Here is a 25808-nt window from a genome sequence, read left to right as displayed (position 1 = left end):
GCCGCGTATTGGGGGAGCCGGGAGCGGGCTGAGGAAGCCGCCAATCGGCGGCGCGAGAAGCGCGCGGCCCAATTGTAAGGCGCTATGGAGGCCACGTGGGCGGGACCAGCCGCAAACCTTGCACAGCTAACGGCTGTCGCTCCGGGTGGGGCTGAGTTGCGGCCGCGGGGTGCGCCGGGAGAGAGGCGCGTAGAGGCTGCTGGGAGCCGGGGAGCGCGGGAGTGCGGGGAACGCTGGGAGCTGATCTGTGAGCCGGCCTCTGTAGCACTTTTGAGTTTTTGAATGGACCATCGAGCTCCAACTTTCGGTCGTCCCAAGGACTAAATTGGAGGTATACCCATCCCAGAAAGTCAACGGACAATATGCGCGATGCTGAGGACCGGAGTTTACTCGCAGTGTCGCCACACCTGGAAGGACAAAGGTCTAATGACTAGTTCCCTGTACTTACAGCATCCTCCGTGTCAAAAAGGGAATAGAAGCAGAGGCTAGTTGGGGATCTTATGGTCTGGGATGGACCTTAGATCGGCCTTGCAGACCTGTGTCAGAGACCATTAAGAGACTTAAGCTGTTCAAGACTGACCTGACACACCCGAGGTATCAGTATGTAAGACTTAGGAAAATTCTTTAGGACGGAAGTGAAATAGATGGACTCAGAAACAAAATGGAGTTAGCCAGGTCTGTTCCTGAGCCCTCCAAATCCCTGCCCACAAACCACTACTTCATTGCTATTGACCCGGGACTAAGGTGGAGCCAAGATATGTTAATTCTGTCCATAGTAATATCCAGAACCTCGAAAAGTCTCCTTTTGGTTCTCATTCAAGTCAATAAATGTAATAAAAAAATTATAGAAAACTGTCTTCTCTTGGCCAAACACTTTAGTAATTGCTGATGGACATGAAAAATCGTGGCTGCTAAAAACAGGACTAAAAGGTGAAATGTTGGGGAGCTCAAGATCTCAAGCACACTTGAGTTAATGCTAAAAGCACTGAGCTATATCCCTACTGTTGGGGAGACTGTCTGTTTTAATAAAGTTAAAACTTAAAAAAGTTTCTCCCCAAAATTCTTAGTTACTGCAAATGGCAAGCAGTAGCTTCACCATGGAAAAACCCTAAGACTCCATTTAAGAAGGGCCACCAGTTGGTTGGGGATTTAGCTCAGTGGTAGAGCGCTTGCCTAGAAAGCGTAAGGCCCTGGGTTCGGTCCCCAGCTCAAAAAAAAAGAAAGAAAGAAAGAAGGGCCACCAGCTGTAGGAGGCACAGAGATCTGTGTGTTTAAGATAAGCACGAAGGGACCCTAGATGTTGTTCCTTCAAGGGAAGGAATGCCAACCGAGGAGAGGGCAAAGAGAATCCGGGCAGAAATGGCAGGTTTGTTTTTTTTTTTTTTTTTTAATAGGAATCAGGAGCTAGGGGGAGAGAAGGGAAGCCATGGGCTGAAGAGATTTAGGTTAGGGGTGGGGGTGAAAAGAGCTGAGAGAAACTACAGGTACTAAGAGAGCCTGGAGACCTGTGGGTGCTTTGGTATGCTAGGAACCACAGCCCTTTATCCTGAGCTTCTTTTGGACCTGACAACCACCAGAGTCCTGAGTACCTTCAAACCTTTAGGAAAAGCCCAATACACACTGAGAAGAACTAACATGGGAATGAATGCTGGAGTCAGCACCTAATGGAGACCCGGATTCCCGGCAAGCATAGACAGGCTTTAGATTTCAGGAGTGGGAAATGGATCCAAGGAAGGAGGAAGCTATATTTGGAACTCCAGTAAGCCTTACTGTTCTTAGGTTTTAGATGTATGGGTATGAGTGTTTGCCCACAAGTATGAGTGTGCACTGGATGCCTACAGAGGTCAGAAGAGGAAATTGAATCCCCTAGAACTGGAATTAGTGTTTACAAGCCACCATGTGAGTACTGGGAACAGAAACTGGGCCCTCTGTAAGATGAGCTAAACCATTTCCCTAGCCCCCCACCGTTGATTTTCTGTTTGACAATTAGGATAGTGCAAATTGGTGAGCGCGTGCGCCCACCCTGTTGGCCAGGCCCAGCCTCATCTTCAACAACCACGGAAAGCTGAGGCTCTCCAAGTTCCACCAGCCCTATGTATTTGTGGAAACATTAGACAAATGTTTTGAAAGTGTCTGTGAACTGGATTTAATATTCCATGTAGACAAGGTTCATAATATTCTTGCAGAAATGGTGATGTGGGAATAGGAGACCAACATGAATGAGATCGTCACACAAGTTGATGCACAAAATAAACTGGAGAACTCTTAGGCTGGCTGAGTGGGAGCTCCATCTCGTGCGTATCAGCTATAAAGAATATGAATCTTACTGCCATCTCAAGAAATATGAACATTGGTAACATCAGTATAAAAGTGCCAAACCTGTCCTCTTTTAAATATTAAAGAGGCCATTCCCAGGTAAAACCCAGAGGAAAAGTCATCTAAGTTTACCATACAATATTTACCAAAAGTAGAGGTGGGGAGTCTTAACTTTGCTCTTGGATTTAAGTCAAGGTACTGTATAGAAGCTGCATAAAATCAGTATGGAAGTTCGGTGTTGGCTTTTCTTGCTCAGTGATTTTAAAGAAATTGACTAGTTCCTGTGTGATTTTTTTTTCTTTTCTAAATTGCATATTGGCTATTACAGTATTTCAAAAAGTGAGATGTTTCTTTAATTAATGTATAACCCAAGACGTTGATGTTTTGTATGGATCACAAGTGCAGCATTCTCTTAATTCTTTCTGCTGTTTGTCACAGTTCTTATTTAAAGAACCAACTATGTATTGCATGAAAACATGACCTTTCTTTGGTTTAAATAAACTCCAAGGTAACTGGGGGAAAAAAAAGAATGCAAATTACAAGCATTTGTAAATAGGAAGAACTCTAGCTAAAGATACCTTGGCTTTATATTTCCTCCAGTGAGGACCATTCGTTACTGCTGATTTTTTTCCCTGCATGGTAATCTAGAAGTCCAAGCAATAAAACTAAGGATAATAAGTGATCAGTCAGCTTTAAGTGGAATTTAAATTCATTTAAGAGAAAAAATAAGCCAAGCATTGTGGCAGCCTCATCTCTGTGAGTCTGAGGCCAGCCAAAGCTACATGAGACCCTGTCTCAAATAAATAAATAAAAATAAATCAGTGAAAAAGAAAGCGAGAAAATGAAGTGGGCAGTGGTGGAAGCCCACACCTTTATTCACGGCACTCAGGAGGCAGAGGCAGGTGGATCTCTGATTTCGAGACCAGCCTGGTCTTCAAATTTAGTCCAGGACAGCCAGGGATACACAGAGAAACCTTGTCACAAAGACAGCAACAAAAACAATCTGAGAATTTTTTTAAACTTTCAGAATCAAGATATTCAAGGTCAGGGTATTAACAAAATTTTAGAGATGGTGTCAGAAGATAAATTCTAAAAATCTTTCTTAGCCCGCTGCCCATCTGTCTCTGCCCAAAAGGCGTCAGCTTATCCTCCTCCATCACTCTCTTCTCTCATAATCCTCAAACAAAACAAAATCCTATGTCGGGCTGGAGAGATGACTCTGGTTAAGAGCCCCGACTGCTCTTCCAAAGGACCTGAGTTCAATTCCCAGCAACCACATGGTGGCTCACAACCATCTGTAATGGGATCTGATGCCCTCTTCTGGTGTCAAAGACAGTGACAGTGTACTCACATACATGGAATAAATAAATAAATCTTTTTTAAAAAAATCGTATGTCAGGGCTGGGGATTTAGCTCAGTGGTAGAGCGCTTACCTAGGAAGCGCAAGGCCCTGGATTCGGTCCCCAGCTCCGAAAAAAAGAACCAAAAAAAAAAAAAAATCGTATGTCAAAGGAAAAGATTACTTTGGCCATTTTAAAAAAAAAAAAAAAACACTAGAGAGAACCTGATATTGTCTATATTCTCTAGGGGAAATCTGGGTTAAAGCCATTGGTTACAGGGTTTTCTGAGTCGTCAAGGCTCTGGGACTTGCTAACCATCTTGGATCTCTCACAAAGCAGTTTTCTGACTTAGTTTAGGAATTTCCATTTCTGAGGGCAGCTCTCTCTGCTGACTAGCTCTAGAATAGGGAAAGATGTGAACCTGAAGTCTACGGAACAAGATTCACCTTCTGACTCTCTTTAAAAGAGATTTATTTTATGTGTAAAAGTGCATTATATGCATGAATGTATCTGTGCACAGAAAATGGTCAGAAGAGTTCACAGGTTCTCTAAAACTAGAATTACAGACAGTTGTTAGCCACCGAGTATGTTCCGGGAACTGAACCTGGGTACTCTGCAAGGGCAACTAGTAGTCTTATCTACTGTATCAAAAACTGGTTATGCAAAGGTTTTTAACTTAGCCAGGCTTAACAATGTCGAAGATATTAGGACATTTAATTTAATTTTGAGCTTTCTGAGACTGGGGAGATGGCTTAGTGGTTAGGGGCACTTGTTGTTCTTACAGAAACTCTTTGGTTCAAAGCCAACCATCTGTAAATTTAGTTCTAGGGGCTCCAATGCCCTTTTCTGTCCTTGTGGGCACCAGACACTCATATAGTGCACATACCTATATGCAGGCAAACTTTCTTACACACAAAATAAAAGTTAATTATTTTATAAAATAAACAGCTTTCTGGTCAAATGGTTTGAATCTAGCATTTTTCAAATAGTCATTCTGGGAAAAAAAAGGGCTAAAAAAATAAAAACTTGCTATAAATTTTCAAGAGATATTAATATTTTGCATAATTATTACATTGTTAAAATATTCTTTTTGTTAAGCATAATGGCACATGTCTTTAATCCCAGCACTATGAAGGCAGAAACAAGTAGATCTTCCTGAGTTCATGGCCAGCAGCTGGTCTACTTAGCTTCAGGACAACCAGAGCCACATAGATAGGCCTTGTCTCAATCAATCAATCATCAGTCAATCAATCAATCAATCAATCAGCAAGCTTTTATTAGATACTCAAGAATGGTTCTTGTTTGGTTGGTTGTTTTTATTTTTGTTTTCCAGGATAAGGGTTTCTCTGTGTAACCCTGATTGTCCTGGAACTCTGTAGATTAGATTGGCCTTGAACTCACAGAGATCTACCTGCTTCTGCCTCCTGAGTGCTGGGATCAAAGGTGTGTACCACCACCACCCACTCAAAAAAATTTAAAACTGCTTTTTGCTATGAAAACTTAAAATATAAATTCAAAGGAAAACAAAGGGGCCAGCCTTTATGTAGAGACATTAGTACACGGTCTATGTAAAATACACATGTATTTTGTCAATGTTGAAATTACTATTTTTGCTATATTAGGAAGAAAAGGTTGTCACTTAACATTAATTAATGCTAATGGATAATATATTCTGTTATAAACACAAGATATTTTAACATCTAATTTAGTCTGCAGATTCATTATAAGTTATCAAGATAAAACCAGTGTTCATAAAACGGACAACATTGGGTTTAGACTATGTTCACTAAAACATCAGGCTCAGGCTGGAGAGATGGCTCAGAGGTTAAGAGCACTGAATGCTCTTCCGGAGGTCCTGAGTTAAAATCCCAGCAACCACATGGTGGCTTGCAACCATCTATAAATAAAATAAATAATAAAAAAAAAAACCATCAGGCTCCGCATTTTCATTGTTAACAGGAAAACTTGCTCTTACTATGTGACACAGTGCTACATAGAAAAGCTTCTGATTTGGGCTGGAGCAATGGCTTAGTGGCAGCAAACGTGTACTGCTCTTGCAGAGGACCTGAAGATTTGTATCCCCATACTCCATGTCTGGCAGGTCACAATAGCCTAAAGAACAAACAACAGCCTAGCAGGTCTAGGGAGTTCTAAGATCCTTGGCCTCTGAGGGCACCTGCACTCTCATAAATACACCCTCACAGACCCAGACATACATACATACATAATTTTTAAAATCTTAAAATGGAGGCCAGTTATGGTGGTATATAACTTTAATCCCAGCATTCATTTGGGAGACAGAGGCAGGTGGATCTCTGTGACTTTGAGGCCAGCCTGGCCTGTAGAGTGAGTTCCAGGACAGCCAGAGCTATGTAAAGAGACTCTGTCTCAAAAAAAGAAAGAAAAAAAAAAAGTCCTAGAGGGAGCATAGTAATGTGTCCCCGCAGCACTCTTAAACAGGCAAGTAGCTACCTGTAAAATCCAAGTGTGCCACGCTAACACAGGAAGACCTTTCTCAAGAAACAGAATTAAGGAGTGTGTAGTGGCACCAACGTTTAAACCCAGCACTTGGGAGGCAAGGGCAGGCAGATATCAGTGAGTTCGAGGTCAGCCTGGTCTACAGAATTCCAGGACAACCAGAGTTACAGAGTGAGACCTAGTCTCGAAACTCCATCCCCACAAAGAATAAAATAAAGTTTCTGCCAGATGCAACATGATGAAATATCAAGCAGCAGTTATGTTTCCAGATGCATTTCACATTTTAATTTTTATTGTCTTTCCAGACAGGGATTCTCTGTAGAGCCCTAGGTATCCTGGAACTAGCTCTGTAGACAAGGCTGGCCTCAAACTCACAGATATCATGAGTGCTGGGATTAAAGGCATGTGCCACCACCGTCTACTTTAAGGTTTTGTTTTGTTTTTAATGTGCATTGGTGCGTTGGCTGAATGTATGTCTGTGTGAGGGTGCCAGATCCCTGGAACTGGAGTTACAGACAGCTGTGAGCTGTCGTGTGGTTGCTGGGAACCAAACTCAGGTCCTCTGGAAGTACAGCCAGTGCTCTCGAATGCTGAGCCATCTCTCTGCCCTTAAGTTGTTTTTTAAAGAATTTTTTTCTGTGTTTCAGTGTTTAGCCTACATGTACATATGAGATGAGGTGTTTGCCTAGTGCCTGTGAGACGAATAGAGGGCATCAGATTGCCTGAAACTGGAATTACACCAGTAGGTGTAAACACCATGTAGGTGTAAACACCATGTAGGTGCTGGGGACCAAATCTAGATCCTCTGTAAGAGCAACAAGTGTTCTTAATAGCAGAGCCATCTCTCTAGCCCATGATTCTATTTTTTTTTTTAAATTTGTGTTAAGTGTATGGATATTTGGCCTGTGTGCATGTCTGTGTACCATGTGTATGCCTGGTGCCTCCGAAAGCCAAAAGAGGGTGTTGGCTCCCCCTCTTTAATTGGAATTATAGTTGAGTGCCACCAAGCGGGTACTGGGAATTGAACTCAGGTCCTCTGAAGAGTAGCCAGTGCTCTTGTCCCTCCAGCCCCAGCTACCCCCACCATGATGCTACTTTTAAAGTAGATAGCAAATGCTCTGGCCACAGCTTACCATCATTGGTCCTAACACTGGGACGCAAGTTCAGCACGCACTACTGAGTAAGCCTTTAACTAAATAGTTAAAGTATCAAATATACTTTCCAGTTCCTCAGGGGACTACAAAACACAATTACAGCGTTAACACATGTGTCCTGCTTTCCTCCTAAGATAGGTGGATTGCCCAAGGTCATCTGCTAAAACATAACATTCTGTAAGGGGCTTGCCTTCTTTCCTTCCTTCCTTCCTTCCTTCCTTCCTTCCTTCCTTCCTTCCTTCCTTCCTTTCTTGTGCGCTCACATATGTTTGTGGGGTGCCTGTGTCCAGTGGTGTACCTGTGGAGGTCAGAGGACAATTTTGTGGAATCAGTTCTCTATTTCTACTTTGTGGGTTCTGAGACTCCAATTCGAATAGTTACTCTTGGCAGCAGATGCTTGCAGAACCATCTAGTCAGCCCAAAAAAGCCTTTTTGTTTGTGTGTGTGTGTGCGTGTGCGCGCGCGAGTGTGTGCGTGTGTGTGTGTCTAATTCAACTCAGAAGACAACTTTATTGAGTTGGTTCTTTCTCTCTACCCATATGAATCCCAGAGATAGAACTCGGGTTACCAGGCTTGGCAACAGGTGCCTTATCCACCAGGTGACAGCTAACATCACATTTATGTTATGGCTTACTTTATGTTTAAAAGTTTATAATCTCTGTGCTTAAGCGAACTAAAAAGTAAGATTAGACCTCCAAATGTAAAGGGCTGTTAGGCTTAACTTTTTTTTTTTTTTTTTAGCTGTTTCTGCTTCTGTAAACAAGCTTGCTTTACACAGAGGACCTTCTGCTTGCAACTTTCTTTGCCTTTATAAAGCCCACTTAGGTGGCTAGGTGCTGCACTGAGGAATCCTGAGTCCTGTGTGTAGTAGGCCTGACACTACTACCTGAGTAAAAGCCTCTACTTTGTTAAAATTGGTCAGACCGGTAAATCTCTACATGACTCCAGACCCAGAGATTTCCCTAAACCCCAAAAATGAGATTTAAAAAAAAAAAAAAAAACCCAAGCAGCAAACAGGCATAGTGGTGCACACCTTTAATCCTAGCATTGTAGAAAGCAGAAGCAGATAGGTCTCTGTGGGTCTTTAAAAAAAAAAAAAAATCCAAGTAGATGCCATCTGCTTTCAATAGCATTGTAGTTTAACATTGCATACATAGGTTATCTGAAATTGCTATGTTGTCATAAACATAATTTGGGTTCTACTGTAAGTTGATACATTTGTTTATATGTTGCCTTGTCTATGATTTTTTGTTTGTTTTTGTTTGTTCGCCACCATCAAAGGTTTTTATCTTATATTAAAGACAGACTTTCCTATAGCAAAACAAGATTCTGTCCTAAAGCAAAGGATTTTTCCAGACTAGAAAATGAAAATGAAGACAGCAAGCACTGAACTGACTCCTCAGAGGTTTCAGGGTTTTGTTTTCTGGGTGTTTTGTTTTGGGATTTGCTATCTTTGTTTCTGAGACACAGTCTCTTTGTGTGTAGCTCAGGTTGCCCTGGAAATTGCTATGTAGAACAGCCCAGCCTTGAACTCTGACACCACACCAGGCCAACTCACTCTGTGTGTGTGTGTGTGTGTGTGTGTGTGTGTGTGTGTGTGTGTGTGTGTGCGTGCGCGCGTGCGCGTGTGCGCGTGCATGCGTGTATAAGTTCAAGGCATGCATGGGCCAGAAAAAAAACCTCTGGAGTTGGTTCTCTTTTTCTGTGGGTTTCAGGGATTGAACTATAGGCACCAGCACGGACTTTTACCCTGCGAGCCACCTCACTGATCGGCGATCTCGACTTTAAACAGGTGTCTGTTGAAGACATGGTTAGGGAAAGGGGGCTTCACTTGCTTTACAGGCATGAAGACCAGAGCTTAGTTTTCCAAACCCTGGTGAAAAAGGACTGGGTGGAGCAGTGTTTGGAGTTCCAACACTCACTGGCAAAGGGGTGAATTCCTGGAGTTCACTGGCCAACAAGCTTACTTGGCAAAGTTCCAGGCCAGCGAGGGAAGCGGGTGGCCAGCCCTAAACTGTCTCTGCATTGAAAGACATTTCATTTTCTAGTCTGGAAAACTGCTAGAATTAAAAGACAGAAGTAGGGGTTGGGGATTTAGCTCAGTGGTAGAGCGCTTGCCTAGCAAGCGCAAGGCCCTGGGTTCGGTCCCCAGCTACGAAAAAAAAGAAAAAAAAAAAAAAGAAAGAAAAAAAGAAAGACAGAAGTGCAGGGAGTGAGGAAGCGTGGTTTGGATATCTAAGGAGAGTTCTTCAGGCAGGGAAATGTTGGCGGTAAAGGTCCTGTGTCTGTGCGCAGTGGGAGGGACCTGGGACTGTCACTGGGGTGGAGGCAGGGTGCTAGGCATGTGCGATGGTGAGGTGAGGCTTGCTGAAGCAGCACTCAAAAGCAACAGCTTGTCTCCGTCCTGGCTTCAGGTCTCTGCTTCACCTGTATGGCAGCTAGGGGACCAGAAAGCTCTTTTGAGGAGGGTTCCTCACAGGTAAGGCTGTGTGCCTTTTCTCGTGCTGCCACAGCAAACGCAGTGTGAATACTTCGCTCAGAGCTTTACTTGGGGTTTGGTTTTAACTACAGTTTTAGTTTTATGAGACTGGATCTCACTAGGTAGCTGAGGCTGGTCTCAACTTTTTCTTTTTTAAAGATTATTTATTTATTTGTTTTATGTATATGAGTACACTGTCGCTGTCTTCAGACACTCCAGAAGAGGGCATCAGATCCCATTACAGATGGTTGTGAGCTGCCATGTGGTTGCTGGGAATTTAACTCAGGACCTCTGCAAGAGCAGGAGTCAGAGCTCTAAACCGCTGAGCCATTTTTCCAGCCTTTTTCTTTTCTCTCTTGACTCAGGGTTTCTCTGTGTAGTCCTGGCTATCCTGGAACTCACTAAGTAGACCAGACTGGCCTTAAACTCACAGAGATCCACCTGTCTCTTCTTCCTGAGTTCTGGGATTAAAGGTGTGCACCACCACTGTCTGGCTTGGTTTCAAACTTTTTGTAGCCACTGTTTTCATTCTCTGGAGTGCTAGAATTGTAGGCAGACATCGCTACGTTTGGTTTGTCTTCCTTTTTGGAGATGGCTGAGGTCTGAATTTAGAGTATCAGGGCTGCTAGACAAGCACTGGCACTGAGCTAGATGCCCACCAATATAGCAGATACTTCTAGAACTTTGGAGGCTGTCTGGATGGAGGTGGCAGCAAGGCTGTACTCCCTCTGCAAGTTGCATCTTGGCTGCTGTAGAACTCCAGCATGCATGAACTCGTATCTGCATGTGCCTGTTATATAAGTCACAGCTGCCCAGTGGCAGGCAGATCTCTGAGAGTTCAAGGCCAGCCTGTTCTACAGAATGAGTTCTAGGACAAACAAGTCTACACAGAGAAACCCTGTTTAGAAAAAAAGAACAAACCCCCCAAACAAAAAAGAACAAGTCACAAGATTTGGGTAGCAAAGAATGACCTTGGGTTATCGTCATTACCTCTATAAAGACCATCTCCAGACAGACAGCCATACTCTGCAGGACTGGGATAAGGATTGCCTTTTTCCAAGGACAAAACTTAGTCCATAAGAGAAGCTACACTTTTGAACCACCCCTTCCACGGGAGGCCACCGAGAAGCTCCAGGCAGACTTGGGGCAGACGACTCCGTGACCAAGGTTTAGAAAGCTTTCTCTGGCTGCACAGCAGGGCAGAGGTAGACTAGACCATCCAGGAGAGTGGGAACTAGTTCAGAACAAGGGTGCAGGATCTACAAACCTGCGGGCTCAGCAACATGGCACTCAGTGTGGCTTTCTTCTTAGGCCTCGGTGATGTGCATGGCCACAGGATGGTAGAGACAGGAGGGGTAAAGTCAGGCTCTTGCTCTTCCCTAGAGGGACCAGCAACTAATCGCATTCAGTCTGGAACACGCAGCTCTGAACCATCCTGGGCTTCACTACTCCAAAATACCAGGAGCCTGCACTATGGGGCTCGTAGCTGGGAGGGCAGAGGAGCATGGTTCCCAAGGCGTAGGGCTAAGAACACCCCCTTAACCTCTACCTCACCTAGTCTCACCACCCTCTGGCTATCTCCTCTTCTAGGGCCTCCTTATGAACCAAAGGATCCTAGGGCGTCTGATGAACCCCTGGTGGTGGCAGCTCACTCTGAAGTCACACATGGCTTCTCTCACACCCAGGCTCTGCCTGAGGACAGACAGGCAGACAGACTGCTTGACCTGCAGGCATCAATCAGTGTTCTAGAGCTTATGTAAAAAGATTCTCAAATGGGCATCTGACCCACCATGACAGTTCCACCTTTGTGTTGCCATCACACAAAGGAAAACTCTGAAACACCCTTAACTTGTAGTGAGGTTTTTTTTTTTGTTGTTGTTGTTGTTGTTTTTTTGTTTTTTTTTTTTAAACCCAGTTATGCTATGTGAATGATTTGGTTTTAATCCCAGGTGTGGGATAAGAGGCTGCTTCACACCAGGTGATTATGATTTGCCTTGTACATTAGAGGGGCATGATTTTTGCCAGTTACAGGGAGTTTGATTCTAGGGACTCTGGAGAGACCCCAGAGAGGGCCTGAGGACACTGCTGCTCCCAGTTGACAATGTTGCTGTTTGTCAAGAAGTTGGAAATATCCTGACAATAAAGATCGGACTTGACCCAAGGAACTCAGTGCCCCTATCAGTAGTAAGTAGCCTAAGGAGGTCCGTGCCCCCTTCCCCTCTAGCCATCTTTCTCTCCTACCTACTGTTTGGGAGGTTGAAAGGGATTAGGGTACAGTAAGGATGAAAGGGAGTAAGAGATACAAGAACCCCGTAAAATAGTTTTTAAAAAAGCCAACACTCATTCCAGCCTCAAAGTTTTATTATCAACTGTGCACATTCGAGTTCACATCCCATGGTGTACAGCTTATAACACGGACAGTGAGAGACGGCAGGGGCTGCGTGAGCCATTTGGTGAAATGGTCTTGCTCAGAACCCACAGTCCTGGGCAAGCAGGGGCCTAAGAGATCCCAGGTTCCACACCTCAGCATTGAGCAAATGCACACAGAGTCCTTGTGCATACGGAACTACTGAACGCAAACAAATACAGGGTCTCCAGTTTCTAAAAAAAAAAAAAAAGTCTGCTTTTGTTACCTGTCCAGGGAAGAAGAGACCCACTTGCCAAACATGTGAGGTGAGAGGCATAACCCTGCTCATCAGTAAGGTGCACGTGTCTGTGTACACAGTAGTGGTGGGGCTGACCAAGGTACGTGTGTTCACATAGGATACACCTAGGCCCAACTCAGACCTAGTATTTGACTCTGCCATTCTCCATTGGTACAAAGACAAACCCTGAGCTGAATACGAGGACACAGATCAGAAGGACCTGGTCCTAGGGATGCTGGCTGAGCCAGACATGCAGGGTGGCCACCAAAGGTTCCTGTCCATGCTGGCCCTTAGGAGCCTGGCAGTGACTAACTCTGTAGTGTGAACTCATAGGTGTTGGTCTCCCAGCAGGAGGTGTCTTTGTCCAGCATGCTTCGTTCTGTGAAGGTCACATGGCCATCTGCATCCACAAGGATGATGGTGTTGGTTCTGAAAGAAAGCATCCTTTAGCCCCAGCCCCACTTTGCAGAGCCATGGCTGGGACAGGACATGAGGCAGGAAGGGTGCTCACAGCCAGGGCCTGAGCTAGCCTCTCAGCTTTGGCATCAGGTGGGGTCTTATGTGTGAGCTCCTGCCCTTCAGAAGGGTGGGCACACAGGAAAAGATCAGCTCATAGCTGCCATCCAGCATGTAAACCACAGCTTTGAAAAAGCAGTGCCAGGGCATCTGCCAACCGATTATCTGTCAGCAGAAACATTCCAAATGCCATCTCTTGCTTCCTTGAACAGGTGGGGCAGCCAGAAACCCCACCTAGAACACAATGGCAGCTTCGGGAGGCCAGAGCTCTGACCCACCTGACTTATGCATGGGCACCTTACCTATAGGATCTGATCAACCTACAGTTAAGTCTGAAGAGAGACTCTGAAATGCACTGAATGAGCGGCGGTGCCTTGCCGTGGCCAGCTGTGTGGTAGGGAATACCAAAGGGAAGGGAATGTGCCCGGGAGTCCCAACCCTGATCACCTGGTGCCATAGGTGGCAGAGCGGACACACACAGCTGCATACTTGCTCAGTATTGGCTGAATATACTCCTGGCCCTGGTCCTCAATGGCTGGGTCTGGCAGCTGTCTAGAAGAACAGAGGACCAGAGAAACTATGAGTCCCTACTGCCTGTCTGTAGCTTGTGTATATGGGGACTCCTATATGCCATGCTAGCTGCCTGAGATTCCTGAGGAGACCTACGGGGGGAGGAACCATAGGTTGATTTATAACTTGTCTACTTGGCTCCTCCTACTCTGTCACCCTTCTACTCCAACACTGAGCCTAGGCATCCAGATGGCACATACACTCTCTATTGTGTCTTAATCGTGTCCTGTGGGCATCTCTCCACACACAAGAGCCCCCTGAAAGCCTGAGGCTCACCAACCAGCACAACTTATACCATGACTATAGCTATCGATAAGAAAAGCCAGAGACATAACAGGCCTGCTCACGTGATTGAGGACGATGGGGGCACATGGCTGAGGCCCTCCAAGAAGAAATCTGATGCTGAGGCTGGGGAACAATGCTATGGTTCAAGGTCCATAGTATGGGGGAGGTGGGCGTGCACAGGGGTGAAGGCAGTCTTCACCTTGTGGAGGATGGCAGCATGGTGGGGGGCGGGGCTGCTGAGAGACTGCAAGGTGAGCAAGATGGAGGGACACTGGGTCATCTGGGCAGAGAGTGACCAGGCTTAGATGAGAACGGGAAGATGCATGGGGCTGTGAAGGGATAAACACTGGCACGGGAGACACCAGGACTCTTGGCTCCAATGGCTAAGGCCCAAGGGGAGAGTCTGAGGGTACCCCATGAAGAAGGCCATGGGCATAAAAGAGGGGGTGGGGTTGGGGTTGGGGTGGGGTGGGGGAGGGTCTCTTCCTTCGAGGGACAGGTATGTCTGCCTATCACTTAGCTTCAAGGTCGCTGAAGACAGGGCACAGCAAACAATGTCAAACCCTAGGCTTATTCTGACTGGCTTCTGGATCCTCTGGCTCTTCTACCTAAGATTTGCTGAGCAGCTAGAACCTTCTAGAATATAACACTGGCCCTCCTTGTAAAGAGGGAGGCCAGAGGGCTGGAGAGATGGCTCAGCGGTTAAGAGCACCCGACTGCTCTTCCAGAGGTCCTGAGTTCAATTCCCAGCAACCACATGGTGGCTCACAACCATCTGTAAAGAGATCCGATGCCCTCTTCTGGTGTATCTGAAGACAGCTACAGTGTACTTATATATAATAAATGAATAAATCTTAAAAAAAAAAAAAAAAAAAAAGAGGGACGCCAGACCTCAGAGATCACCAAGTCTCCCAGAGCACAGGCCCCTGGCTTTACCATCTCTTATTATCCAGGGCCCCACCAGAAACCCTGACTGCTTCCCCAAGAGGGACAGGCTTGAGTCCTTTGGAGGTGGAGAAACGTGTCAGGTAGGGCATTTTCCTACACTTGACGAGCTATCCTGCTTGCTGTCACAGACCTTGAAGGTAGCAGAGCCTGCCTTCTTCCCTGCTCTAAACCAGTCTGGCTGCCCCAGAGGGACTTGCTCACTTACGCCTCCTCATTGTTGAGGACTTCTAGGAGCTGGGTGACAAGAATGTCCTTAGGGAGTGACTCGCTCCGCTCCACTGCTTCCGTGAAGAGTTGCTTGCCAAAGCACAGCTTCTTCCAGGGCGTCTCCAGCAGGGCATTGCTTAGCCCATAGGTTCCTATAGGGAGAAGGTCAGCCTGGCCATGCAGAGGCCACAGGTGGCTGGGGCAGATGGCTTACAGTCAAGCATCCCAAACAAGGTACCAGTAGAAGCCAATTCTGATTGAGAATTCCGGCTGAGAACCTAGATCATCACTCTGGCTCTGCTGGAGCCCCCCAAGGAGACTCGGTCAACCCTAATGGCACTGCTTTTTCCTTCTGGACTAGTTTGGCAGACCACTCCATAATGGAGCTGGTGATTCACAAAGAATGGAGTCGGACTTGACCTCACACCCAATGCGAAAATTACCTCAAGGTCAGCAAGATGGGCTCTCAGTGAATACAGGCACCTGCCACCAAGCCTGATGACCTGAGTTCAAGCTCTGGGATCTACTTGGTAGGAGGAGAGAACTGACTCCTGCAAGTTTGTCCTCTGACCTCCACATGCACACTGAGGCATGGGCACACAGGCATGTACGTGCACACACAAATGCACGACAAAGAAACATTTGAGGCAAGTTTGTTTACATGAATTCTATCTCCAAAACCCCCTTTTGGACCAAAGGGGGTGGCATGTATCTATAATCCCAGAACTCAGGAGGTTGAGGCAAGATTTGGCAGGTTTGAGTCAGCCTACATAGCAAGACTCAGGTCAGCCTGGGCTAGAGTGAGACTGTGTCCCAAAGTGAGCACACGTGCTAGCACATGCACATGCACATGCACATGCACACACACAGTAAATAACATTTTTAAAAGAAAAAGCCTCACAACCCAGTGAGCAGTGATTTATTAGGCAAGACATCACAGCATATCAACAAGATAAGTGGGACCGCTTATAAATTTAAAGTTATGCATTTAAAAAAACGTGCCTGGGCTGGAGAGACAGCTCAGTGGTTAAGAGCACTGGCTGCTCTTCCAGGGGTCCTGAGTTCAGTTCCCAGCAACCTCATGGTGGCTCACAACCATCTGTAATGGGATCTGATGCCCCCTTCTGGTGTGTCTGAAGACAGCAATGGTGTACTCACACACACGAAATGGATAAACAAATCTTTTAAAAGAAATGTGCCAAAACGTTAAATAAAACATAAAATGAGAGAGGATTTCTGCAAGTTAGATATCTGATGAGACTTGTAGGTTATAGAGAGAACTTTTACAAGACTAAAAGAGAACAAAACAGATGGACAGACCACACCTGTAACTCCAGCATTCAGAAGGAGGCAGTGGAGTCAGGAGCTCAATGCCATCTGTGGATATACCGAGTTTGAGTCTGTCTAGCCTGAGATACAGGAACCTCTAACCCCTCCCCATAAGAAGGGGAGGTGGCGGTAATGACGTCAAAGGTGGCGAGCACTAACCAGTACCTCAGGCTGGGGAGGTGGCTCAGTAAATACATATAGTATATTATGTGCTCGGCATGTTAAAAGGCCTGGGTCTCATCTCTACAGCCCTCTCCCTAAAGAGAGAGACCAGCAAGTCTTGGTGGGAGCTCAGGAGACAGGGATTTTTGCAAACTGTTGGCACAAGGGTAGAATGGTGCAGATGCTCTGACAAACCACGTGGGAGTTCCTCGAAAGCCCTGAATGGATTGAGATGTATGGGCCAGTGAGATGGCTCTGGGGTAAAGGCACTTTAAAACATCAAGGTAAGTGAGCCAAGGGCTGGAGAGATGGCTCAGCGGTTAAGAGCACTGACTGCTCTTCCAGAGGTCATGAGTTCAATTCCCAGCAACCACATGGTGGCTCACAACCATCTGTAATGGGATCTGATGCCCTCTTCTGGTGTGTCTGAAGACAGCTACAGTGTACTTACATAAAACAAATATTAAAAAAAAAAAAGATAAGTGAGTCAAGTTACAGAGGTCAGCATCCTCCACCCAAATGATAATGACCAGAACGCATAAACCCCACTGGACAGGAGATGAGCAGGAGCAGGTGCACATGGGTCTGGGGGTTTGGGGCAGACGTTGAGAAAAATTGGAATTACCTAGAGCTCCCTATGTAGAACACACTGGCCTCTAACTCACAGATCCGCCTGCCTCTGCCCGAGTGCTGGGATTAAAGATGTGCACAACATGCCCTACTCACATCAGTTCTTCATTTTACTAATGTATTTGGTTTATTGAGTTAGAGTCTCAGTATGTAACATTTGCTGGCCTGAAACTCAAATGTATAAACCAGGTTGGCCTGGAATTCATAGAGGATCACCTGCCTCTGCTTCCCTGAGTGCTGAGATTTAAAGGTCACGTTTGAATATTAAGGGAGTCCATTCTGACCTCTGTGATCCCTCTGCCTCAGCCTCCCGAATACCACCACTCCCAGCTTATCTAGTGCTGGGGTTATAGGCTTGTGTCACCATAGCTGACGTGTGACAGACTTTACACGCACAGCGTGTAAGAGTCATGTTTCAGTTATGGTTTGTTTTTTTTTTTTTTTTTTTTTTTTGAGACAGCGTCGTTCTGTAACACAGGCTGGCTTGGCATTCACTATGTAGTTGGTGCTGAATTTGAATTCAGAGCAACTGGCCTGCTTAAAAGCAGAGGTCTGGGGCTGGGGATTTAGCTCAGTGGTAGAGCGCTTGCCTAGCAAGCACAAGGCCCTGGGTTCGGTCCCCAGCTCCGAAAAAAAAAAAAAAAAAGCAGAGGTCTGAGTGTTTACTAGGAGTGTATTAGTGGGTGTAAGAGCGTAGGTTCACTTCTCAACATTAGAAAAAGGGAAGTGGATAAAGATCAAGTCGGGTAAGCTCAGGAGTAAATCATGATGCAGGTGGGAAAGAAATTCTACTAGAAAATAAGCTCGTGTCGGGGAGTCTCCTGCTCTGAGAACAGCGGGCCTCCTGTCCCAGCTTCCAGCTGCTCTCCCAGAGGCCTCTGGGCCACTGGGGAAAAAAAGGTCTCTGAGGCAAACAGAGTGGCAAGGACCTGGTTAAAGATGAACCCAAACGACTGCCTACACTCAGGACTTCAAGGCACCAGCTTGCTCTTAGGGGTGCTACTGGACCTGTTCTGGGGCTTGCACAAGACAGGAAGCACATACAGCACCAAGGGCACTGAGGGTACTATAGGCAGAGTGCCCACAGCTGGCAGAGAGCCCCTTGTGAGGTGCGTAGGAGAGCTAAGTGGGATGGACTAAAACCCATGCTTTGGTGTGGGCTGCTGGTTCTAGGATCTCAACAGCCCATCCCATCCTGGCCTGGACATAACCCAGCAAATGGGGAGGGGTCTGGAGCCCCTTGGCCCGCCTGGGACTCAAACATCCCCAGTCTTGAAATGATATGAGCCAATAGCTCAGTTGTAGGCACCCAAGTCAATATCCAAGGCCCACAGACCCAAGATGTTACCAGCAAGGACTGTCCATAGGCTGTGAACAGAGAAAGCAGCTGGCCCCAGGTTAGTTTACGATGCTGTGCTGGACCCCAATAATGCTGTTTCCCAGGGGTCTTGCTCTTACCACATAGTATTTCCAACATAGGAGCAGTCCCTACCCTGTCTAGACACCAAAGCAGGCTCACCTGGTGTCAAGACAATAGGCTCAGGCTCCCCCCGGTTTCCATAGTAGCAAACAACATCTCCTTTTGCTGTGCTGTGAATAGAAGCCAAAAATCAGAGAAAGTCAGATGGGAGTCATAAGCACCAGCACTGCCCAGTAACCTTATGGCTCTGCCTCTACCCTGGGCTAGTGACTAGCACAAAGACAGTGGCCGACCTTAGCCTAGCCTCAGGGCCTGAGAGACACCAAGCACTGCCCAGCCCTACAGGTACACTCGTGGCTCACTATGGAACCAGTGAGGAGGAGGGAAGACTTCCTCATACTTCTATGGCAAGGATATGTTGTGATAGCTGCACTGTGGTGGTCTGAATGTGCTTGGCCCAGGGAGTGGCACTGTTATGAGGTGTGGCCTTGTTGGAGGAAGTGTGTCACTGTGGGGGTGGGATGTTGTCACCACTCCCTTAATCTGTTTATCTCCTTGAACACAGGATTTAGCTCCACTGCACTTCCTGGTGCCCCTTTGATACTTGAACCATACATTTTGTATTTTTCTTTATAAGTTTGCTACACTTGATCAAAATGCTGTCTGGGAGAGTAAGCCAGAGGACAAAGTCTAAACTTGGCTGAGACTTCCTTTGTCAGTGCAAGTAATCTAACAGGGAGTGGAACTAGCCCATGAGAATGAAGATTTTTTTTGGTGCTGAATTGTGCTGCAGTCAACAAGACAGAAAGGAGTTGGCGATCTGAGGAGTGCTTTGACATCAGGCATGGAGACGTAGAGTTTGGAGTTTGCCCAGCTGACTTTTGTCCTTGCTTTTGTCCAGTGTTTTCTCACTGTGACATTTGGAATGGTAATGTATATCCTGTGATGTTGGAGGTATGTGATCTGATTTATTTTGACTTTATAGGAAATTACAGTTAAGAGACTGCACAGGGGGTTGGGGATTTAGCTCAGTGGTAGAGCGCTTGCCTAGCAAGCGCAAGGCCCTGGGTTCGGTCCCCAGCTCTGAAAAAAAAAAAAAAAAAAAGAGTGAGAGAGACTGCACGGGTCTCAGAAGAGACTCTGAGCTCATTGCCGAGACCGCCATAGACTACGGGGACTTTTGAAGTTGGACTAAATGTAGTTTGCATTATGCTATGGCTAGGTATGGCCCCCAAAAGACCCATGTGTTTGAACAGTCCTGTGGGGGCCAAGGATAAGTTGGGCCTTAGAAGTAAGTCTGAATACCTCTTGAATGGATGAACACAGGTGTGGTGGCTTTGGTTACTGAGACCATTCCTCCTGTTCCACATGGACACCCTGGACACCAGGCATGACTTGCCCCCAGACTCAGCAGCCATAGTCTGGGTTCATATTCCTTTGTATTCTTCCTCACCCGAGTCCTTGAAACTTTCTTAAGATGTTTAGGTAATACATTTTGGAGATCTTGTTGGGGGTGGGGGGCTGTTCTGTTTTGTTGTTCTTTTTATTTTTATTTTTTTGTGTTAGGACCCATGGTATTGAGTATTTATATTGGGGTCCCTGTTATCCTTGCTTTGGACAGACAGGGGAAAGGCCAGTCCTGGGGACAACAACTATGACCAGGACAAATCTCTCTGGGTTGTAGGCCTTGGTTTCTTCTTGTTGTTTTTGTTGTTGTTTTTAAGGATTTGTTATTTTTGATTATGTGTGTATGGGTGCCTGTGGACGCCAGACACTAGGATTCCCTGGAGCTAGAGTTGCAGGAGCCATGTGATGTGGGTTCTGGGAACTGAGCTCTGGTCCTCTGCAAAAGCCGTATGCACTCTTAGCCACTGAGCCATCTCTGTGGCACAGGACTTAGTAGCTTGTTTGGAGACAGGTCTCACTGTTTGGTCCTAGCTGGCCTGTCTCGCTCTATGCTTTACGTAGACCAACTGTCTCTGAATCAAGTGCTGGGATTAAAGGGGTGCTTCATCATGGCCAGCTTAGAATCTTGGTTTCTCAGTACCCAAGTGATATCCTGCAGCCTCAGCCATTGAAACAGCAGCCTGACTTGCAGGAATGCTCTTTAGCTGTCCTCTGACCCTGCAGGGTCAACTGCAAGGAAGGCTACTCAGATTTCCAGAGGCCCAACTGCCACTGTCCATCTGCTCAGATCAGAGAGTGGCCTGGTTCCCAGCTGTCGGACGCAGCTAGTGAATTCCTGTCCCATGCTCTGGCTTCTTGGGGTTGGATCAAACATGGAGCTACTATGGAAAAAGCATACACAGCTCCATGTTTGGAAAGAAGGGCAAGGATAGGTTTATGGTCTCTAGGAACCCCCAAAGGGAGAAGGGAGGATGGCACCGTGCCGTTCCAGTTCCCACTCTGGGCCTTCTTCCTGTGCCCACTGCCCCTCACTCAGCTTCCCCACTGAGTCAGTCTACCCATGAAGTCCAGGAGTGACAGAGGGCACAGCAAAAACAATGGATGTTCAGGAAACACTGAGCCTCGGGCCCATCTATGGATTCCCCAACCCTCTGGTAGGAGACAGCTCAGGACAGACATCTGGATATAGACTGACAGCAGCCTCCCCTCAGGAGGAAACCCATACATAGCACAGCATTCACTGACATCAGGGAGATAAGGACATTTACCTCCCTGAAAGGTTAAGCATAAACTTGTGTTCCTACAGCCACATCACCAAGAGAGAACCACCCGGGAGTTCAAAGGCCTGGTGAGGACAGACTATTTGTGGTGAAGCATCCCCATGGGAGGGGTAATGCCCAGTTGCAACCACCCCAAGCCACAGGCTCTTCAGTCTCAGCACCGCCAGTTCCCACTGCGACTCTCGCTCATATAGCAAACCAGTGATCTTTACACTGTCTCAAGGAGCCCTGAGCGTCACTCTCTACTGTCACTCACTGGGTCTGAGGCAGCCTAGGCCCTCAGATGCTTACCAAACACCCCTTAATCGAGGTCCTGGGAAAGGGAACCAAGCTGACTGGGACAGGGAGCAGTAGCGAAGTATTTAAAGACCTAGTTACCAAAGCAAACCCACCTTAGGTCAGCTGCTATGAGGTTAAAGCCGTTGTATAGGTGCCCCTCTGTAGAGACCTTCTTCAGGTAGGACAGGCTGTCCATGTCACTGGTCAGAAAGTGAGACACAAGTTCACCTGTGGACAGTGCACACATCAATGGCCAAGACAGCACACAGAAATTCCTGCCTCAGGGAAGACTGAAGTAGGGCCTCTGGGGAGGAGGATATAGGAGGAGGGGTTTCACTGGGACTCCAACATCTGCAGTCAGCCATACTTTGATAACTGATTATGGAGAATGGTTTTAAAAATACTTTCTAGGCCTGGGGTGGGGGGTGGTGCATGCCTCTGATCTCACAACTTGGGAGGTAGAGGCAGGTGGATCTCTGAATTGAGGCCAGCCTGGTCTACACAGGAAGTCCCAGGACAGCCAAGGCTATACAGAGAAACCCTGTCTAGAGGGAAAGAAAACATGTACGTGAGAGGCAGATCTCAATAGTAAAGTCCTTGTCTAGCCTGCTTGGTATCCAGTGTTCAATCTCAACATGGTGGAATGAACAATAAATGAAAGAAAATAACGTCTGTCCACTCTACCTTCATGTGGAAATACAGCATTAAGAAAGATGAAACTCGGGGAAAGAGAAACGGCTCAGTGGTTCTTCTTCCAGAGGTCCTGAGTTCAATTCTTTTTTTTTTTTAAGATTTATTCATTTATTATATATAAGTACACTGTAGCTGTCTTCAGATACACCAGAAGAAGGCATCGGATCTCTTTACAGATGGTTGTGAGCCACCATGTGGTTGCTGGGAATTGAACTCAGGACCTCTGGAAGAGTAGTCGGGTGCTCTTAACCACTGAGCCATCTCTCCAGCCCCTGAGTTCAATTCTAAGTACCCCTATGGCAGCTTACAAAGGTCTATAATGGGATCCAATACCCTCGAATGCAGGTATATATGTACTAATATACATAAAATACATACATACATGACTAAATTTCTTTTTTTTTATAGATTTATTTATTTGTTTTATGTGAGTACACCATGGCTATCCTCAGACACACCAGAAGAGGGCATCGGATTCCATTACAGATGGTTGTGGGCCACCATGTGGTTGCTGGGAATTGAACTCATGACCTCTGGAAGAGCAGTCAGTGTTCTTAACCGCTGAGCTATCTCTCTAGCCCATAAATAAATCTCTTTAAGAAAATAAAAAGAAAGCTGAAACTTAACAGGCAGGGGACAATGATATGTGGTCGGGGAGTCACAACCATAAAGGACAATGGTATAATCACATTGGCAATACTTGGGCATCTCTTTTTCTTGTCACTGTTGTGAAAGGGATGGAGGGTGTGGGGGGCCACCAGCAGAAACCCTGGCAGGGTGCCTTTCTTTCTTCCCCCTTCCCCGTTGTACCTATGCACTTCCATTACTCTGCCAGCCCTGCCTTAGCTCCTCCCCAGTGTGTCTTGGCTTTACCCTACCTAGGTCCCACCTGATCCCAGCGATCCCATACCTCTGCCGCGGGCGTCTGGCTCTTGCCGGGGCTGTAGGTAGTTGGTGAGTGCCCCCAGCTTCCCGCGTGTGCTGATGCCCAGCCATGTTCCTCCTGCCTTGCCTTCTTCCATGTCGAGCCCTAGAGCAGAAGACAGAATTACCAGCAGCCGAGTCACTGTGATGGGCCCCACTGGTACCTCTTGCCCAGTCCTCAAGAGGCATGTTCCACAGCTCTGCCGGAACACACAGTTCTTCATAGGGTAGATGCTGCTGCCACTAGGCCCTACACCAGGTTGTCCAGGCCCAGTGAGCCATAGGAAAGGAGCTGGGAGGTATGGCCCAGGGATGTGCATGTGTGAGAGAGACCTTAGACAACAGGAGGTGTCCTAGCCAGACAATTAGGCCACTGCACTCAAGTCTGAGTAAAAGGAGTCATTAAGATGTCATATGAGGCTTTCCAGTTTCCGTCTGAGCCTGGAGCTGGCCCTGTGCCAAAGCTCTTGGTACCCAAGTCCTGCCAGGAGAGAGCTGGTCTCCCAGGAGACCACACAGGCTTATAGGAGGGTCAAGCCACAGTCAGAGACACCAAGACCAGCTAACACCAGAGATAACCAGATGGTGAGGGGTAACTGCAAGAACCTAAGCAACAGAAACCAAGGCCACGTGGCATCATCAGAATCCAGTTCTCCCACCACAGCAAGTCCTGGATACCCCAACACACCGGAAAAGCAAGATTCTGATTTAAAATCGCATCTCATGATGTTGTTAGAAAACTTTAAGGACATAAATAACTCACTTAAAGAAATACAGGACAATATAGGTAAAGCCCTTAAAGAAGAAACACAAAAATCCCTTTAAAAAATTACAGGAAAACACAAACAGGTGAAGGAACTGAACAAAACCCATCTAGGATCTAAAAATGGAAAAAGAAACAATAAGGAAATCACAAGGGGAGACAACCCTGGAGATAGAAAACCTAGAAAAGAGATCAGGAGTCACAGATGCAAGCATCTCCAACAGAACACAAGAGACAGAAGAGAGAATCTCAGGGGCAGAAGATACCATAGAAAACATAGACACAATAGTCAAAATACAAAATGCAAAAAGCTCCTAACATAAAACATCCAGGAAATCCAGGACACAATGAGAAGATCAAACCTAAGGATAATAGGTATAGAAGAGAGCGAATTCCCAACTTAAAGGACCATTCAATATCTTCAACAAAATTATAGAAGAAAACTTCCCTAACCTAAAGAAAAAGATGTCCATTAACATACGAGAAGCCTGAAGAACTCCACATAGATTGGACCAGAAAAGAAAATCCTACCGTCACATAATAATCAAAACACCAAATGCACAAAACAAAGAAAGAATATTAAAAGCAGTAAAGGGAAAAGGTCAAGTAACATATAAAGGCAGACCTATCAGAATTACACCAGACTTCTCACCAGAGACTATGAAATCCAGAAGATCCTGGACAGATGTCATACAGAACCTAAGAGAACACAAATGCCAGCCCAAGTTACTTACTGTATCCAGCAAAACTCTCAATTAACATAGATGGAGAAACCAAGATATTCCATGACAAAACCAAATTTATACACTATCTTTCCACAACTCCAGCCCTACAAAGGATAATAGGTGGAAAACTTTAACACAAGGAGGGAAACTGCACCCTAGAAAAAATAAGAAAGTAATCTTCTTTCAACAAACCCAAAAGAAGACAGCCACACAAACATAATTCCACCTCTAACAACAAAAATAATAGGAAAAAACAATCATTGGTCCCTAATATCTCTCAAAATCAATAGACTCAATTCCCCAATAAAAAGACACAGACTAACAGACTGGATACGTAAAGAGGACTCAGCATTTTGCTGCATACAGGAAACACACACCTCAGTGACAAAGAGAGGCGCTAACTCAGAGTAAAAGGCTGGGAAAATTTTTTCCAAGCAAATGGTCCCAAAAAACAAGCTGGAGTAGTCATTCTAATATTGAATAAAATAGACTTTCAACCAAAAGTTATCGAGAAAGATGGGGAAGGACACTTCATATTCAAAGAAAAAATCCACCAGTATGAACTTTCAATCCGGAATATCTATGCTCCAAATGCAAGGGCACCCACATTAATAAAAGAAACCTTACTAAACCTTACTAAAGTTCAAAGGACACATTGCACTTCACACAATAATAGTGGGAGATTTCAACAACCCACTCTCATCAATGAACAGATCATGGAAACAGAAATTAAACAAAGACACAGTAAAACTAACAGAAGTTATAAACCAAATGGATTTAACAGATATCTATAGAACATTTCATTCTAAAACAAAAAGAATATATTTTTTTCTCAAAACCTCATGGTACCTTCTCCAAATTGACCATATAATTGGTCACAAAACAGGCCTCAACAGATACAAGAAGATAGAAATAATCCCATGTATCCTATCAGATCACCATGGACTAAAGCCGGTCTTCAATAACAACAAAAACAACAGAAAGTCCACATACACACGGAAGCTGAACAATGCTCTACTCAATGACAACTTGGTCAAGGAAGAAGTAAAGAAGAAATTAAAGACTTTTTAGAATGTAATGAAAATGAAGGTACAACATAGCCAAACCTATGGGACACAATGAAAGCTGTGCTAAGAGGAAAAGAAAATTCATAGCTCTGAGTGCCTCCAAAAGAAACTGGAGAGAACATACATTAGCAGCTTGGCAGCACACCTGAAAGCTCTAGAACAAAAAGAAGCAAATACACCCAGGAGGAGAA

At 45.8% G+C, this 25808-nt stretch overlaps 1 protein-coding gene and 1 pseudogene across 44 annotated transcripts in view; one reads left to right on the top strand and one right to left on the bottom strand.

The window, feature by feature from the left end:
• Positions 1-84: 84 nt before the first annotated feature.
• LOC134480935 (AP-3 complex subunit sigma-1-like) lies at positions 85-2595 on the top strand (annotated as a pseudogene).
• Positions 2596-12110: 9515 nt separating this feature from the next.
• Positions 12111-25808, bottom strand: part of Tango2 (transport and golgi organization 2 homolog) — a 46598-nt gene continuing 32900 nt past the window's right edge. For 6 of the 44 annotated variants that reach the window (XM_087576629.1, XM_087576645.1, XM_087576627.1 and 3 more), the window contains 8 exons: positions 23049-23168; positions 21559-21673; positions 18579-18649; positions 16264-16315; positions 14937-15134; positions 13376-13480; positions 12726-12841; positions 12111-12368 (listed from right to left, as the gene is read on the bottom strand). In XM_087576629.1, the coding sequence (XP_087432755.1) occupies positions 12334-12368; positions 12726-12841; positions 13376-13480; positions 14937-15134; positions 16264-16315; positions 18579-18649; positions 21559-21673; positions 23049-23168 (812 nt within the window). In that variant the 3' untranslated portion in view covers positions 12111-12333. Of the gene's footprint in view, positions 12842-13375; positions 13481-14936; positions 15135-16263; positions 16316-18517; positions 18650-21558; positions 21674-23048; positions 23169-25808 lie in introns of those variants that run through there. The other 38 variants (XM_087576638.1, XM_087576650.1, XM_087576636.1 and 35 more) reach the window with 16 other exon arrangements.

The sequence above is a fragment of the Rattus norvegicus genome, chromosome 11, assembly GCF_021556685.1.
Source record: "Rattus norvegicus strain SHRSP/BbbUtx chromosome 11, alternate assembly SHRSP_T2T, whole genome shotgun sequence".
Classification (NCBI taxonomy): domain Eukaryota; kingdom Metazoa; phylum Chordata; class Mammalia; order Rodentia; family Muridae; genus Rattus; species Rattus norvegicus.
The sequence above is the reverse complement of the archived record's forward strand: the minus strand, read 5'-3'. Positions and strand labels throughout refer to the sequence as shown.